The sequence below is a fragment of the Lepeophtheirus salmonis genome, chromosome 8 (assembly GCF_016086655.4).
Source record: "Lepeophtheirus salmonis chromosome 8, UVic_Lsal_1.4, whole genome shotgun sequence".
Classification (NCBI taxonomy): Eukaryota; Metazoa; Arthropoda; class Copepoda; order Siphonostomatoida; family Caligidae; genus Lepeophtheirus; species Lepeophtheirus salmonis.
The window spans coordinates 28,316,471-28,336,347 of record NC_052138.2 but is presented as its reverse complement, the minus strand read 5'-3'; the positions used below and the strand labels follow the sequence as shown (position 1 = coordinate 28,336,347).

The 19,877-nt window shown below is 31.2% G+C and overlaps 1 protein-coding gene across 2 annotated transcripts in view; it reads right to left on the bottom strand.

The window, feature by feature from the left end:
* Positions 1-487: 487 nt before the first annotated feature.
* Positions 488-19,877, bottom strand: part of LOC121123659 (uncharacterized) — a 35,047-nt gene continuing 15,657 nt past the window's right edge. Inside the window, exons 6-7 of one of the 2 annotated variants that reach the window (XM_040718792.2) lie at positions 3,100-3,574; positions 488-2,293 (exon numbers count right to left, since the gene is read on the bottom strand). In XM_040718792.2, coding sequence (XP_040574726.1) covers positions 1,954-2,293; positions 3,100-3,574 — 815 coding nt within the window. In that variant the 3' untranslated portion in view covers positions 488-1,953. The remainder of the gene's footprint in view (positions 2,294-3,099; positions 3,575-19,877) is intronic. The other variant, XM_040718793.2, reaches the window with a different exon arrangement.

Below are 19,877 nucleotides of genomic sequence, written 5' to 3'. Positions count from 1 at the left end.
TGGATATTTTTGATTGTACAAAAACAAAACAATCATCAAATTGTAGCTTTTTGTTAGTTCTTTCGAATGGCGGTAAGTACAGAATAGTCAGATTTTTAAAAATGAAGTAAGTAGGTCCTCACCCTGTATACCTACTTAAATGTTCCATTCTCCAAAATTTCTATAATAACAGCTATAGAAAATAAAACAAATCATATTCTGGTTGCAACTACAAACAGAAAGTATCTCCGTTTCTAGTACATATTTTATACAAATCCACCTATGAAAACTCTTCTACCAAAACATCCCCACCCAAAATCCAAATTCCTTTCCCAAAGAGAGATGAACAGCAATGAAACCCATACAATTTTTGTATTATTTTTAAATATAACTTTTTATATATTCTTTTAATAGACATAATCATATAACACTTGGGTTGTAAAAAAATATCATCATTAGAAGTAGTGTTTTGTGTGTGTTACTGCCAGGGTTTGTCAATGGGGGAGGATTGGGTTTAGTCGTTAGATGTATGTGAAGGATGGGTTCGATAATAATAATAATAATAGATTAATTATAGTCTCAATAAGTAAGGAGTAATAATAAGTATAAATTTATAGATAATAATTCTGTAATGAAATAAATTGTATTATATCAAATATATATATAATAATATTCATTATATTTTCTAATAATGGAATTGCACCTTTAAGTAATTGTAATTAACACAACATGATTGAAAGAGTGGGGAAGTGTGGGTGTGTGTGTGTAGGAGGAGAGGGAAGAACATCAGCACACACTTTGTCATCCCTTTTATATATAACTTTTTGTACGAAAACTTTGCGATAATACACAAACGACATACATCTATACAACTATCCTCCATTTAAAAAAAAATAGGTAATTACTGTAGCAGGCTGCTACTGCATATATTCAGTATATTCACGCAATAAGACACACAACATATTAGTTATTATCATCTATTGAGATCAATTGTTGCCTCTTATTTATTATTTTTATAATATTAGTTAAATTAATTATTCCTTGAGTGTTTGGTCTTTTTTTTAAATATATTTCCCAATGAAAAAAACTTATTTTTTAACTCACTTAAAAAAAAAAAAATGTCCGAATGAAAATACATTAAAAAAACATATTCTACTTTTAAATCCGGGCGGTGTTTTTCATATTTTTCTCTTTTCACTAAGTAGAAGTTTCTCTGTTTGCTTTTAAATAATAAAGGTTATTTCAAGAAATTATTATTGTAGAAGAATTATGCTAATTTATAAATATATAATTTGAGCACTTTTCGATAATTATCACAGGTAGGCAGGCGGCACACACTGGGCCTGTTCTAGGGGCATTATCGATATATATTAAAAAACAAAATATGGAGGGGGAACGCAAAAAAAAAAAAAAAAAAGTAGAAATGATTACAATTGAGCACACAGAAAAAAAAAAATATTATATATATATAAAAAATAACATTATATTAATAATAGTAGTATTAAAAAGTTTCACTTTTTTGACAAAGTTAGGGACGAAACACACCACTGTGTTTATAACAGATAACACAAAACATATCATTTAGTTATTATTAAATTACTTTAGCCCGTTCATAAACATATATATATATATATATATATATTATTCAAATATTAATTTTGAAAGACGCAAATTTAGTTGTGAAGAGCGAGAGGAAGAGAATGGACTTGGAAGTATTAGGACATGGAAGAGAAGACGACAATCGAGTCTCTTTCACTCACCATCGATAAAATACACCATTTACTATTACCAACTATCAACCTCTCATTCTCCAGTATAAAATTATATTAGAGATCCATTTAATTCCATTTATATATATATTAATGTTCGATTCGTATGTCTTCTTTTTATTTTATTTATCTATATTAATTAATTTATTTATTACGTTGTGTCCCAGGGCGGAATATCATACTATTCCTCCATCATATTGGAGTATCATGTACCATAGGGAAGCTGTTGCTGTTGATGATAATGTTGTTGTTGTTGTTGCTGTTTTTGATCCTGAGATTCAAGCTTGATATGATTATTCATGGATGGAGGAAAGAACACTTGAGGAGAGTGATGAAGGGTAGGGGTTCCAGGATGAGATGTAGGGGTTGGAGTGGATGGATGAGCACCACCGCTGCCATTGGATGTGAGAGTACGCTTTCGCTTCCAGCAGTCTGGATATATCTTTTTCTGCTCGTCGGCCAGTACTTTGGCACGTGAGGAATAGGACTCCCGATCCGTTTGGGGGAGACTTTTCCAAGCTTCGCCCAAGAGAACACTAATAGCTCTAAAAGGAGGATTTATAATAATTAAAGTGGGAATTAATAATTAGGTGTAATGCACTGTCTGTGGGGATTTTTGGACAAGAGAGCATTGATTGTAAAAAATATGGGGCTTTCACATAAAATGATATGTATTTGTAAGAGAATATAAAATATTGAGTTATATATATATATAAAGTCCATTTTTTTATAGAAAACATTACTCAATTTTTTTTAGGAAAAGGACCCTTGGGGCCATTTGCAGGATTATGTTTTTGGGAGGGCTTGGTTTTTGGAATTTAAAAAAAAACACGCCCAAAACTTAATCTTTTCGGAAAAAAATTTCAAAAATCCACAGCTATTAACAAAAAATTTCAAAAACTAAATTAGAAAAAAAATCTTAACTCCATAGCTACAAAAAATTAAATTTTTTGGAAAAACATTTAAAAATCTATAGCTATTCATAATTTTTTTTTTTTTTTAATTTAACATTTTTTGCTCTGTTGCATAATTTGCCCGAATGAAGAAAAAAAATTATAGTAAAAATCAAAGATTCCTTTATTTGGGGGTAGGTTACACCCCTCCAACCTACACCCTGTAATTTCATTTTGCACACAGAAAAAATCTACCCTATCTGAAGTACTGCACTTCATCGAAAAAAGTAGGTATCCCGCAAAATAATTTATTTTATAGAAAGATTCCAAATTTATTTTCTAAAAAAAAAAAAAAAAAAAAAAAAAAAAAAAAAAAAAAGGCCCATATATATTTATCTTTACCCCAGGCCCCACTCATGGCCAAACCAGGACTGAGTACTGAATGTATCTTTCCTTACCGATTGTCTTTCCCTGGATGTTGTTGAATGAGCTCGAGCCTATATTTCTTGGCAAAGAGCATGAATCCATTCATGGGTCGCTTCGGCTTTTCACTAGAAGTATCTTTTTCTTTTTTGGAGCTGCTGCTCACCGTTTTGGCGGGTGACATGGGCGGAGAAAGCTTTGAGACAGAGGAGACAATAGCAGCATTATTATTGTTGTTGTGACTACAACTACCAGTGTTATTCAGTGCACTCCTGGAGCGGTTGGTGACGTTCAGAAGGAGTTGATGATGAAGAGGAGACTGAAGGGGGTTTAGAGGTGAGCTGGGAATATCCTCAGCAGAGAATTCAAATCTTCGAAAGCGGTCACAGAGATCTGGAGTACGTACAGCCTCAGGATGATTAGGAGGTAGACACACATCTCCAACAGAGAGTTCCTGACAGGGTATGCCATACTTTTCGATGGAGAATCGGGCATGACCAGAGCTCCATCCTGCAAAGATAATTAGATACACATTAATATTTAATCACATCTGTATAAGAAAGGTGAATTAATAATTATAGCATGGGTATATATTAGGGTTTCTCTCCTGGGATGCATTGGGGCTTTACACCAAATGGGGAGTTTTGAAGTAATCATTATTTCATATATTAATCATTTACATATAATTGATTTCACTGGGATTACTCGAAATTTTTTGAAGTACTCGATGGAAATATTCAAGAAATTGGACACTTGCAGCATAATAAGGACATATTTAATAACATGATGTAGAAATTTAAAAAATAGTTTTCCTTAATCCCACTCAGATAATTTCCCAATAAATATATATATGTGATTCACCCACATAAAAACAATCTTGAACAAAAATCAAGAAAAAGATAAAAACTCAATATATTTTTTACTTTATAAATACGTACAGTCCAATATTACATAGACTTTAGAACCTTTATTTGATTTCAGAGACACTAATATGGCCCCTTTCAAATAAAAATATCTCAATTTATCAAATCTTTTATAGTGGCTACTTTAAGTGCAATTTGTGGTAATAATTTGTTGATAGAAATGGATGATAATACGAAAAAAAAATACAAATGAAAATGTAATTCACACTCAATTTTGAGAAAAAAACATTCAAGATTGCTTTTGTGTTGATGGGCACATATGTATATATAGTATGATTTTAAGCGGGCGTATGTGCATAGATATTAGCTATAATATATTTATACTATGGCGCGAGTAGCATGGAAAATTCAAATTGTAGTTCTCGTTTTGGTGGTTTGATTTTCCTCGTTTTCTTGATTATTTCAAGAAGAAGAAGAAAAGTAAAATATGCCTGCATAATAACTAAACAATATGCAAGCAAGCAATGTGTAATGAAGTAGTCGCGATGATTGTAAAATGTATACGTAGAGTAGTGTTGTGTCGATTAGAACAATTATAGACCCAAATGGTGAGCAGATTTTCCAATTAAAAAAACCCCCAAGTATACTTGATATTTATATTGGCTTAGTGATTATTATCACGCAATATCATCAAATGTTATGGATTCCGTGACACTGCTGTCCCTAAGGGATTTTCAAATCAATTTTATAATTTTCAAATTTGATTCTTCTAATCTCTTGAGGAGACAGGCTAGACCACAGCGGTTTTGTATCTCATGAATACTAAAGAGAATCCAAGGAAAGAGGCGGCATTGCGTTTGTAATAATTAACTAACAAAAAAACAACTACATATATCTAAATCAAAAAAATAAAGAGGGATGGGAGGGATCTTTGTAGAGGGCGAGTAGAATTAAAATTTTACTTTTTTTTTGTCGCATACACGCCGCCGTCTGTTAATGTTTTTATATTATAAGTTTGAGCTTAACTTTTAGTCCTTATTACTCTTTATTCTTAGCCATAGATCAGAAGAAGAAAAACGCAAATTAGTTAGGAGATAAAGAAGGAACAGTGTTTGTAAGGAATTATGATGTTATTTCAAAGGGCTCAATCACTTGTGTTAGCTTAATGAATCATAGTCATGCTCATAGTTGAGGCTTGATGAAATGAAAGAAACTATATCAATAGAAATAAAGGAATGTTTGAACCTAAGTTCGGACCTATAATATTAAAATCTTAAAAGGCGGCGAAATCTCAAAGATGAAAAAATGTTCGCGACAAAATGATCTAGAACCATTTTTTATCCTTTTCTAATATTCGACTCGAATCAATTCAATTCGAAACAACACTAATATAAATAGAAACGACGCAAAACAACACCAGGTCCTTCGCCTCCTCCTCTCTTAACACATTTTTGAAGAAAACCAAGGAGAATAAAAAAGTGAATTTTTTCTCTCTTTCTCAATACATAATAAAAACATATGTATAATATCTACAATGTATGTACCGGGTGGAAACTGAAATTTTATCCCCCTCATACAATTCAAAATTCAGATTTAAAAACAAATCCCTTGCTAAATAGTATCTAGACAATATCAATGTTTGCAAACACAAGACTCAAGGCCACACCATCTGAGATTTTAAAGCTTATTGGAGTGGCCATGAAGACTCCTCATGATGTAGAAAAGCAGTTGAAAGAGGATGGGAACATTGGAAGAAAGGATAACTCTTTGCTTAGAATATCAATTACAGGGAAGAGTCGAAGTAGACAGCCTATACCATAGATATAAATCCTCTTAACTATTCATTCTGGCCTAATGTTGAAATGAAGTGTTGAATCAATGAAGACAACTATTTATCAGGCCTGGATTGAAATGAATCTGGATTAAATCACTCTGGACTATTCGCTCCTAGATAGGATTGAATAATATAAAAACTAAGAAAATAATGAATCGTATAACAAAAAGTTCTAGCCACACAAATCCTACTTTAAACTTTAGGTATTTGATCTCTTTGAACACATCGTTACCTTTATTGTATCACACAACCTTTCATCCAAAAAGAAACAAAAAAAGGCCAGAAATTATCTGGTAGTTACGTAAATAAATCAATGATACCAACTGCTATTTATTTCTTTTGCACTTCCCTTTACAATGATGTTAGGAGGTGGGATCAACAAGAAATTATATTCCTGTCGTAATATTTTGTGAACAGCTACAGATTTTTGAATTTTTTTTTCCAAAAATTAATTTACTGTGAATCATTTTCCAAAAACCAAGCCCCCCCCCCCCCAATATATAATCCTGCGGACGCCCCTGAAACTGTTAGCATTTTTAGTTTTCACCTTGTATGTACCTATGTAAATACTTATTATATAAGTCTAATAATTATTTTTAATATGTTGGATGTAGAAGGTCAAAAGGCCTTGAGAAATAATTTGACTGCTAATAATGAGTCCGCAATTACATACATACATACATGCCTCTCGACATTGTCTCTTCCCCCTTGCTTGTATTAGATACTTCAATACATGGAACATGCAAAAAAGAAGTTGAATTTGCAGGCATGAATAGTTGTACATTAAACAACAAATACTGATAAAAAGGGTTGGATATAACAACTAGGTGCATACATCATGTTTGATACCTAGAAACCATCTGGTTTTCCTTTCTTTCTTATTTTCAAAGCCATAAAACAAAGTGAAGAAATGTGCCTGTTAGACAAGCTATAAACCAATTGGGGAAACGAAGACTTCATGATGAATATTTGTCTAAATATCATTGGCTAAGCAAATACTTTTTTGTCCACAAGGGACGTTGCGGATTCCCATGAGAAGAGTTGTAAAAAAAGGTTCTAAGACACTTTCCCAATAACCATATTGGCGAAAAAAGTAATAAATTTATGTAATAATGCAGCATGTTGCAATATTGATCTACTAAACCACTCCAATGACAACTATATCTTGATCATTAGTGAGTAACAAACGACCACGGGATATGAGAGTGTCGATCAGGATGCATAGGAGCTCCAACGTATTCCATCCAAACCATAGAGTCTTAATCATTGATTAATTGACTCCTCTTTTTTTAAAACATTTTATCGCTTTTTAATTTATTTATTGGGCAGTTGTCAGGATTTTTGTTAGAACGGTTCTAATGGAGGTTGTAACCAACTCTTGAAACATCCTCAAAATTAGATTAATCATCACTTAATCCCTGGAATTTGTGGCAAATAATTAAACATTTGATGAATTGGGATCGTCATTGCAAAATATAGCAGCATGAGTCAGAGAGGAGAAGACGGAGAGTAACGATAAAGGTTTGCTCCTCGGGAATTATAAGTGTTAGTCCTGGTTGGATTCAGAGTAAAATTGAGGAGAGACATCTGTGTTATTCCAGCCAATATGTCCTTACTATATAAGGAGTGTAATGGAACGTCAATACAGCTCGTCTCCAAAACATTTTTCAAGTTTTTTTAAGTATTGTAGCAGGGCATATTTTATGCATCAATGAATATCAGTCGTGTAAAATTTGTGATATTCTCTGGAAAAGACGGTGACTCTTTTCAAAAACTCTGAATATTTAATAAGCAGTGGAAAATGAAGTCTTTTCAAAAACAAATTTTAAAAGTTTTTACGAAAAGGAAATTTTTAGGGAGGACCCTGATTCCATGAATTGTAAAAATCAATATTGTCACATCCTTTTCGTTTCTTTATTATTATTCAAACAGTCTTTCCTTAAAGTTTCCTCTTTTCTATGGAACATCTGGACTAAGCCTTTTCTTTATTTTTAAGGAGCGGACTAAATCACTTGGCCTATAAAGGAGAGAGCGTAGAACAGTGGCAAAATATTATAATAAAAGTTTTTGTACATACATAAATATGTATTATTAGTAGTAGTAGTAGTGGATGGATGGATCTATTAACTATTATTTTATTCCTTGGATAATTATATAATTTAACCTTCAGGGCAGGAGCCGAGGATTTTGTATTTTTTTTTTGTTTTTTGGTTATGCATATTTTTTTATTTTTTTTTTGTTCCCCATGCCCTGGAAGAAAAAGAGAAGACGAATCAGTTTGTCTGTCTTTGTTTGAAGTCTCTCTATTACCATGTGTGTGAATGATTATAATTATTATAACTAGAGGATGAGGAGGTTACTACTTAGTAGTGTTGGACTCGAAAAAACTCGAAAGAACAAAAATTAGACTTGATGAATAAGAACGTATTGACAGCTAAGCTGGAGTCGACAATTTTCCGAAAATTACTCGAAATCCGCCTCCAAAAATATTATTTGGCATAATTTGGACATCCCCTCCTAAATTTTAAGGAGCCAATCTAATTTAAATTGAGATACTTTCAAAGAAAAGTCATGTATAGCAATTTTAGGTAGATGAATTGACAGCCTTCTTCTGTAGTCTCTATTTCCGTCTGATATTCAGGTCAACAACTCATTATACGGTATTAATAAATATCTACTTTTATGTTTATTATTTATTATTCTTTTCTGTTGCTGTCTTCTCTCATTCAGCTGACAGGTTGCTCTTTTTTAGCTTTTTATATATTAGCTTAACATACTTGACTACCATAGGTTACTGACAATGATCCCTTGATGGTGGAGTTATAAAATATGTGCAGTTTTTCAAAAACTGATGAGAGAGACCAAGAAGGGACCGACTTTAAGTCCCATTTATAGGGTACCATATAACCCTAAATTTGACTGAATTCGAATGATCAAAACACGAAATCAATTCGTATTAAATCTTGTAGTCAAAGAGACCACGTTTTTTCTTTTTCTTTTTGGTTTATGAATGTTCAAAAACTACAATCCAACAGTTCAATATTGAATTACTCAAACTCGATAGTTGTAGCTCGAATCCAACACTACGACATAATCACTCTTAATACAACCACGGAGTATATCAACATACATATACCATAGGTATAAACAACCCTGTATGTATGTACTCGTAGTTATCTTTAGAGTAAACAACTTTACAAAAAGAAACAACAGCTCAAGGAAATTATTACCCATGTTTACGATGAGGAGTAGGTGAGATAGGTGCACACAGAGACATACAAACAATCAAAGAAATAAAACAACACGTAGGTACTTTTATTTTTCTTTCAGTTCTCTTCTGTTTTGGAAAATGAGTTTGTTGGATTATTGTGTTAATTATAGAAAATTGACTTTGTTTATCCATCCATCTTTCTTTCACGCATAACTAAGAATGTACCTATTTATATTTTTTATTATTCATAACAACAAAAATAGCTACATAATGGGTAGAGTGGAGAAATGAAGTATTTGATACCCGGCTGATGTTGTGATTTTGCCCACAGACAAAGAAAAAAGTGGTCTATTATCTTAAGTGTAGTTATTTTCATCAGTGAGATACACTATATGAACAAACAGAAACGTATTTGAAGCAGGGATGCCACTCATAATTTTGCAATATCCCTAGATTTCCCCCTAAAAAATCCTAAGACTCAACAATGAAATTCCAAGGAAATAATTGTAGTTTACAGAATGTCAATACAATTTTAGAATCACCTTGTATAAGTAATATTAATGATTCACCTTCAACATATGTATAATACATATCTGCTGATAAGTGTAGAACATAATTGTCTTTATGAGTTTTACGCCCATCTTTGTAACGTTGATGAATATTCCCCTGTTCAAATTTCGTTATTCAGGCCATAGGAGGCTGCCAGTTCGAGCATGTTCTACCGTTCTTTGTAATATATTGTTGAGTTACGGTTAAAATCAGTCAGACGAAATGAGAACGAGTAGTAAACTCGATAAACTTTCAATAAACAAAGTTTGAAGTTATAATTAATATAATCAAACGGAAGTGATCAATTATTGTAACACGTATAGAACCCCAAGATTTCGATATTTTGATACTTATCATCCTTAAGAAATATCTCAAGATCTTTGGAGTGACACATCTGTTTTGAAGGAAGAAAAATAATGAGTTTATGTTTAAAGGATATTTATCTGCTTGGAGGAAATGACAACTTTACTGCATGGAAGAGAGGATGGACTAGGAAAACAACCCACTTCCCTCAAGGCACTGAAAATGGGTTGTTTAATGAGTCTTTCAGTACGATAATTGCTCAAAACATAGGGCCATGGCAATAAAAGATTGACTCAAGAAGAAGCACATTAAGGTCATGGACTGGCTTAGCTAGTATCCGATCTCAATCCCATAGAAAGGCCTTATTAGTGATCAAGCTTACAAAATCGGCATAAGATAAAATATTTATTTTCTCCACTGTAAGTAAATACTAACTATGGTTGTGTAGAAGTTGCAATATCTGTACGGTTGTAACTTGTATGAACAGATTGTAGAGGCTACAATTTGAACGATCTGAAACCATAGACAGAAAATTATAAAAATGAGACTGAAATTACCTTTTCTAAATAAAATAAAAACTTGTACAAAATCGGAATTTGTACACAACAAATATGTATGTATTTATAAAATAGAATAGAACAAAAGAAAAGAAAGAACTCACATCCACAGATAACAAAAGATTAATTAACTGGTTACCATCATTAAGAAATCCATCAATCAATCAGCCTATTGTAATATTATGTAAAAAAATAAGATATTTAATGTCTATCTATCTAGTATCCACTGCCACTAATGAATTGCCTCTTAAGCTTAAATACAGTACATATGTAGGTATTAAGGGTTCAATCTCAGGATCTCATTTTGACATAATAAATGATGAATGGTTGGGTGTTTATTCAAAATCTGTCTTTCTTACCCAGCAGTCGGTATAATACATCAAATTGAAAATTCTAGCAATAATAAAATAATAAAAAAGACTATGATTGTTTGCGTGTTTATTCAAAATCTGTCTGTCTTGCCCAGGAGTCGATACATCAAATTGAAAATTCGAGCAAGCCCGATTACATGATGGCCTAACCTTGTATTTCTATTAGTCTAAATATAGGTATATCTTGATAAATGTTGCGTACAAGTTGTAGATCAAAGTTGGAATTTCTTCATCTTAAAATACTTATTTAATTACAGCATAATTAAATGATTGATTTAATTTTGATCGATTAGGATTACTCATTCGTTATTCTAAGAGTTATATACAATGATCTAAATCTGATGGTTTTTTTAGTTTGCCTGTTAATTTTTAATTGGTAATATAAAGAAGGATTTTCTTTTCTTAAGCAGTTGTCATTATTATTTAATTCCTGAGCAGTGAACTTCCTTTCCTAAATAGATTCAATTATTTCAAACTCTGATTGAACAGTCGTGTGTGCTCATAAAAGACAAGAGCTTGATAATTTTTTGCAGAGTTATAATTGTAAGTCCATGTTGGAGTCAAAGTAGAATTTGCATCGTCATAGGAGTAATTCTAGCAAATGTCCTTGTTTATGTACTTTTCTCCTTCTTCTCTTGTCACAACTGATTGTAGCTAATCTAACAAAACGTCATGAGCATTACTCTTTCTCTCCTCCTAAAGATTCTTCAAGTTGTCAGGGTTACCATGTTTATTTACGGTTTCCTTTAGTTTTAGCAAGCCCATTCTACACTGGATTTTCATCATTGCTTATATAACTGTAGAACTTTATAATGTCACAGATACTATCTCCTTGTAAAATTAATCATTTCCATCATAAATGTATCAAAGCGTGATCGGCACATCACTACTTTTCATGTTTTCAATTAGAGGATAGAACTTTATTTTTAGTCTTTACTATTGAAACATTCATTTATTTCTATCAAATTTTCCATCCCTTCAAGCTTCAACTAAGAGCATAACTAGGAGTAACATTGGGTAACGAGTTCTGTCCAAATATGTTCAATGACCCCGGATCCGTGACTCCAAATAACACTTCTTTATTTCCTAACTGTTTTCATTTTTCTTCTTTTTCTGATATCTATAGTTTAGATACAACAGAAAAGACTAAAAGTAAGTAAATTAATTTACCTAGAACCGTATAATATTACTCCTTCAATATATTAACACTTTATTGAAGATCCAATCAAATTAAAAGTAAATTTGTGTCAAGTAATTAGCAAAAAACAACAAAAAACACACATTTAAAATCCTGTATCTCATTTTTGGCTGCACGTTTTACAATCATTTTATACAAATTCCGATTTCTTAAAATACATAATTACAAAATCAGGCATTTTAATTCATTAATGGTTCTATCATTTTATTTTTATCTATTAATACTACGAATTTTTGTCATGTATTAACTAGTAATATAACTATGCACATTTGATCTTTATAATGTGCCACATTATATGTACTTATCAATTAATCAAAAATTACACATTCATAATATCGACCATACAAGAAATATTGTAATATGTTCATCACAAATATTCTCCCTTCTTCAACTAATTTTTTTTTTTTTTTTTTTTTGGGTTGAACCTTCTTTACACAAGGTAGAACTTTTACACCAACATATTATATACTTTATTCATTTAAATGTGTTATTATTAACAAACACACACGCACAAAGAAAAAAAAATACTTTATTATAGATTATCTTTTAAAATATCAAGTTTTTATCTAATTTGATCATTTTAAGCGGCATTAACCGAGTTAATGATTACCACTTGAAAGATAAAAAAGATGCTAGAGAAGATATTCCTGTATTTATTTGTGAGAAGATTAAAAAATCTAGATAATTTAGAACACAAAGATGAGTAACACCTACGTCACTGATCTATATTGTCAGAGCAATCTTGCTCTATATTAAATAACCAGAAACAAACTTGACATTTTGCATGCGATTGTATTCAATCTACGTAGGTATACGTCATATCCCTTTAAAATAAGTCAATGAGAAGATTATTAATCGACTATTCAGTGACGGAGGAACCATTAGAAAAACCGTGAAATGAACATTTACTTGCGAAATCTACAGTCAAATATTTATCTTCCATATATACATATAGGGGCGTCTGTAGGGAGTGGACTGGAGGGGCTGTATCCCCCCCCCACCCTAAATGAAGGAATTTTTGCCTTTTACTATAATATGTAATATTTGAAATTTAATTTAATTATTCAAATTTGTAAAAAAAAATTAATTTTTTTGTGTACAGCTGGGAATTTCGAAGTTTTTCTCTATAAAATTTAATATTTGACATTTAATTTCTGATATGTATATATATATAAGTTTTTCTGTATGTAATCCGTACAGTCATTTTTTATTTAAGAAATAACATTATTGTCATATTAATGGAATATGTTTGCAGGTGTTTTATATGTAACATCGAGCGTACCGTCATATTAATAAAGAAAAGAACGTATAATTGAGTTATACAGAGTTGCATAAGATATGGACACCTGCAGATTTAATTCATTTTTAAATGCCAGTAGTTTATATTTAATACAACTCTTAGCATAAATCCCCCATTAATATACAGTGCTCCCTGATTTATTAAGAATATGTTAAGAGTTTTATAAAATATAAACTAAAGGTATGTAAAAATTAATAAAATCTCGCAGGCAATTAGGTAAACTCAAATTTTATACAACTCTACACAGTATTGAGTTGAAAAAATATTAATTGAGAATTCCTTCTTTTTTTTTCCTGAAGCTGTTATCCTAATTATTTCATTCTTGAGGAAAATACATTCAAATATTGAGTATTTACGTATGAATTTGCTCGTAAAAACGTAGAGTAACACGAAGGATTTCTAGGGGAGTTATGTTCCATGTATATTCATAAAACAAAGTTAAAAATAAGTTCCCGAACGTAAATGTTAACAAAATTTTGTGTATCAGGAAAAATAAGATTTGAAATCCAAAGGAGGCTTACTCATTACAATCAACCTCAGATTGGCTAAAATATTATTCATCTTTTTTAATGATTAAAAGCCTAACCCCTGATAAAATCAGAAAAAACTTTTACTTTCGTAATCCAAAGTATAATCTATTGAAAGTACAATCCATAGAAAATAAGTTGAATAAATTTAGAACCCTCAAACCAGATGGATCGAGGAAAATATCCCTTCAGCTGTAAAAGACCATATGCAAGGAGCTAAATCTTCACCGCCCTTGGCCCAAATTAGGTTATAAAAACCAAGGGTTGAAATTTAATTATATACTCGTATATGGATATAATAGAAAAGTGCATCCATCAGATATAATCAAGGCTCTGAAGAGACAAGGGAATGTGAAGAGTAGGTATTTCCGGAAGTGTCCATGGTCATAATATCATCATAGCTAACAAAGAAGCCTTTATTTAAAAGCAGCCACCATTGTGAATAATGATGGCCTAAAATACAAATTTTGGATATTATTTTGAATAATGCATTATAACGCGGGATTTAACAATGTATGTAATTACTATGTCTACTACAATTAATATTAAGCAGTATTCCTAATCAGGTTTTATTTCACACACCTCCTATGCAGACTTCGTTATCCCCCTCTCCTTTTACTAAAAGGCTTCTGTGCTACGCGAAAAAGAGATAAAATCAATTAAGGAAAGATGTGTATCAAAACACAATGGAAAAGAAGAAAAAAACATATTTTGCGCTTGAATGGGCCATTTATGTTGTACATATGTAGTTGGAATTATTATTTATCGTTATTATTATGAATGGGGGTCAAGGGAGGGAGGTAGAAGGGAGGCCCGTCACCAGCATGACCCGGAGGAGCTGCTACTCACTACCACAGAGAGGAGTCACAGTCCTGCGTCTCTATCTGTATACCTACAAACATACAATCTATGTTTGTAGGTACGCATTGAAATACCATATTAATAACTCCTATTACAGGTCTTGTTTTCCTGCCCTTGAGCGCTAGACAGGGGTTTACTTACATACATACAAACATAGGTGGTGGTGGTGGTAGTAGTAGGTAGGTTATCCATCTATGTATGTATGTACACAGAGCGTCATATATGTACATCATACAGTAACATCCTGGGATACGAGTAATCCAACATACGAAGTGGTTCTGAGGGGAAATTTGCTTTGTAAACACGAGTTTGTATTCAGATAAGAAGTGGATTCCGTGCATTAATATTGATATTTTTATTGAGATACTCGAAGCTGGTAGAGAGTTGGACACGAGACACGGAGAAAACCGCTTCAACTTGATGAATTCAAGTTCATTTGGGTCAAATATCCTAGCCCCAAAGCAAAAATTTGTATTGAAATGAGAGTTTTTAATGAGATACAAAGTTGATTCCAAGCAAAAATAGGCGCTAACATACGCGTTATTATTGAGATACTCCTAGTTAAGGCCTGTATTGATCTCTTTATAGGACTGAACACTGCAGTCCTGTCCATTTCAGTTCTGCATATCAGTCCTGAAAACTTATACTTATAGTTTTGTACGGGAATTTAAGATTATATATCTACACACCCCTAATACCATCTACCCTACTCCTCAAGTCCATAGATTGGCCAACAAGTCATTTCAAATTAAAAGAAGTGGTACATGCAGAAAGCATTTATTACTCAAGGAATGCTTTGAAAGGAGCATTGCAATAATATAATGAGTTGTCATAAGACTATAGAGGTAATAAATATCGTTCAAAACTTAATATCTAGAGTAGTGATATTGAGCGCATTTGTAAGAGTGAAATTGTTACAATTAACAAGTAAAGATGTGGAGTTAATAAGGGCGTTCAGAGGGAGTGGGCGTGAAGGGCTGTAGTCCCCAACCCCAATTAAGGAAATTTTGTTTTTTACTAGAAAATGTACTATTTGAAATTTATTTTTTCTATTAAATGTACCAAAAATAATCAATTTTCTCTGAAAAGTCTTTGATTTTTGTCCAAAAATGTAATATTATGAATTTAACAACAAATTTTTTTGTTTGTAAACAGCTGTGGATTTATGAATTTTTTTTTCCAAAAAATTTAATTTTTTGTAAATGACGGGTGATTTTTGAAAAAAAAAAAAAATTAATCAATTAAATATTTGAAATAAAATTTTTCAAATAAATATTTCTATTTTCGATTTATTTAAAAAAAAAATCAAATATATATATATGTATATATAATCATGCAGACGCCCATAGTTAATTTTGACACTTTATTTCATTACTATATTAATACATAGTTATTTCATGTAGGATAGATGACTGCTTTGAAAACTCGTATGTAAAGGTATGACTGTAGCAATCAACTACCAGTCCAACCATTACTATTGCTACTCCTAATATCTCATCAACCTCATTGTGATTCTTTTTTGTAAGAAAAAAATAAGAATAAAAAAAAACCAAACTTGTTTTTATTGTTATTATTTTTTTATTTCTTTGGGGCTTCTTTTTTCATTTCTTTCCTTACACGATATCTATGTATGTATGTATGATAAGTAACCAACCAACTCACACAGTCACTCACTCCTACCATACCAAATGGTATTATATACATTCATACTACCTACCTATGTATGAAAAAGAGTCAATGAATAGGGGAAAACTAAAGAGTGATGGCCCCAGGGATATTCTCCGCCTCCTTTTTTTTTTAAATATATAATAAAAATAAATGAAATGACTTGATTCTCATCAAAAGGTTTCTTTTTCCTTCATATTCTCGGAGAAAAAATGAGTAGACATATACAGAGGCGTCCGCAGGACGTGGGCTGAAAGGGATGTAGCTTTACTTAAATTTTGCAATTTTTTTCCCAAAATTGATTTTTCTTTGAATAGCAATGGATTTTTGTAAATTTTAGCTAATGGTTTTTGGATTTTTTTTGTGAACAGCTAAAGATGTTTGAATTTTGTTTTCAAAAATTTTAATTTTGTTAGACAAGAAAAATAAAAAATTTAATATTTTGTAAAAAGCTATGGATTTTTGTAACTTTTTCCAAAAAAATGTAATTTTTTCAAAAAAAATTTAATTTTTTAATTTCGCTTTAAAAAAAAAAAACTAAGCCCCCCCAAAAAAAAAAACCCACAACAACAACATAAATATATATATCTATCATCCTGCAGACGCCCCTGATATATCCATAGGCTTAAAAATCCTAAGCATTTTTAGCGTTCGAGTTTTATTGCTGTTGGCAACTGGAGCATTGCTTTTCATCATTTTCTAAAAAAACTGTTACCGTTATTCTTGCAAAGGAAACATCTAAGTAAAAATGTCATCACGGGTGTTTGTACTCATAAATCACGGAGAGTAACAAGGAGGAGCAGTTAAGTTAAGTCCTTGATAGAATCAGAGTAGAATTGAGGATGGAAAACGAAGTAATTTTTTTCTATGTCGTTATTCTCGCTTATTTTCTTCATGAGATGAAACGTCATGGCAGATCTTTTATAAAATATTCTTCAGGCCTACTACGTTCATTTCTAGTTTCTTTTATTTTTATATACCAAAAATAAATGCTTACGCTTTAATACCCTAATCTATCTAACACTGAATTCATCAATTTAATCATAATTTAAGGATCTTGAGTGTTCATAGTTGATATTTTAATTACATAAAATGTACGAATCTACAATAAATCTTGCTATAACTCCATCACAAATTGTTTTATGAATAAAAAAGACTCAATACTACTTGATGTTAATGTGTGTTAATAGATATTTGAATTATAACCAAGTTATGTATATTGAGATAATCCCTTAGAAATGGCTAAATATGTACACCCATTAATTAAGGATAAAACTACATCACAAAGGGTTTTATGAATAAAAAAGACTTGACGCTTGCTTTGAATACTACTTGACGTCAATGATAAACAGTGATATTTGAATTAAATTTAAGTAATATGTACCAAAAATGGCTTGATGAGCACAATTATTTAATCGACTAGGGAAGAGAAAAGTAACTAGAATCATTAGAGAAAAATATCTTATTCTTTTTTCTTGGGTATACACAAAATTGCAGTACAAGGACTTTCCCTGTACCTTTACGTTAAAGAGTGTCCCTCACAGAGTTCCATCAGATGTATCAATATCAAGAGTAGTTGGTAATAAATTAAAATGACCGATGTATTAATTAAATAAGAGGTCATTAGAAGTACAAATTGTAACTTGTAGACAACAAATATATAAATATACTCTATATCCCTGAATCTTCTTTTTCTATTCACTTAAATAATATTGGATATTCAACATACACACACTTGTAGTTATCGTCATAATAATAATAAAATAATTACTATTAGAAGAAATAAATAGGTGGACTCAAAAGAACGCTAATTGCTCTCCTGGTAGGGAATCTTCTACTCATTTTGATTTTGTACCCCTCCCCCTCTACTTTTGACAACGAGGACAACAACAACACAACACTCTGAACCAACCAAAATAATAGATTTAAAAACAAATTATTATTTTATTATTCCTCAAAATAAAAACAATAACAATAAGAGCAGAATAAAAAAAGGCACTCAAAAAACAAGATATTTTCTAAAGATTGTATTGACTCACTCCCCTTCTCAAATACACATCTTGCCCCAAATACATAAGTACTACAACTCAAAAGAGCAAGTGCATGACGCACTTTTAAGTTGCAGAAGAAATATTAAGAGACCCGTATTAACAAACAATCAATGTATTTTATAATTATGAGAGATACAAGATTAAATTGGGTCAAATAATAAATAGTATTGTGTCGGCCCTTGTTTAGAACCGCCCTCCAGTCGCTCATTAATTAATGAAACCAAAATAGATCTCTTGTGACGTCATTCGAGTTATTTTCCCTTCATTTCTTGAATACTTTTATTTTCCAGAGGTATGAAAGAGGAGTCATGCATATCAATCAAAAATGTTTTTTTCTTATCCCTGATTCGTTTAAAATTATGTATATGCGCTTTGAACTTCTTTCCCAGAGTTCATTCTTATCACGTCTATTGACAAAGATTCATTTAATGTAATTTAATAGAAGTCAACGTTTCGGACAAGGTTATGTGTTTTTCTTTAGATTCAACTAGAAATCTAAACTATTAATTAAAATCATAGCTCATAGTATCTTAATCGTAACTATGCTCAATAAATTGAGACTGTCACAACAATGCATATCGAGGGTTTTTATAAGATGTTAGCATAGTTGATTTCGGCCATTTTAAGGCTCTACGCCATCGAATTTTATAAGAATAAAATATTATTTATGTATATTAAGGAAAGACTTGAACGTCTGCCGTGTATTGGGATGCCAAAATGGAACCAACAAATAAAAGAGCCTCAATTCTTTATTGTCTATCAAAAATCTATCTCTTTAATGTTTAATTGCATTATATATCCCTTATCAGAGACTAATAGGTATTAAAAATGTCACTCTGAAGCAATATGGATTCATATTTATAAAGTGTAGATTAAATATACAATTGCAAGGATACAATTTTTATCTGCAATTATTCTATTTATTTTCTCGTCTCTAATCCTTCGAAATAGATTTAAAAGTACAAATTTAGACATTTAATAGGGATTTTCAATCCCTATTAATTGGATTAAATATCAATGTTTTTATTTGGCATCAAGTAGTATTTAATATAGGCATTTAGTCTTCTTTTTTTTATTATTATCACAAAGGCAGTCGCAACAACTTCTATGGACTAAGTTATTTATTTTCTAATTCTTCCGTCTTTTATTAGGGTTCAATGCGTATTGAAACGAATTGGCTATGAATAGTAGCTAGTACTATCCGATGAAGAATAGTTCCACATGGTTGTGAATAATTTACAACCAGTTAATTTTTGGCCCTTTTTCCTTTCCCTTTTTTGGAGGTGGAAAGGTTAAGTGATGGAATAAAAATTGCTAGATGAGTACATACATGTGATGAGTTAACAAAAAAAAAAAAAAAAAAAAGACAATCTTGAATATATTTCATAGGAAAAAATCCCAATTCATTTTTCTACTTCATAAATGCATTCAATATTTCATGGAGATATTTTAGTCAATTATAGACTTTGTATTCAAATTTCTGGGATGAATTGAGATATCCAAGAGTGTTAATTATATTTTAT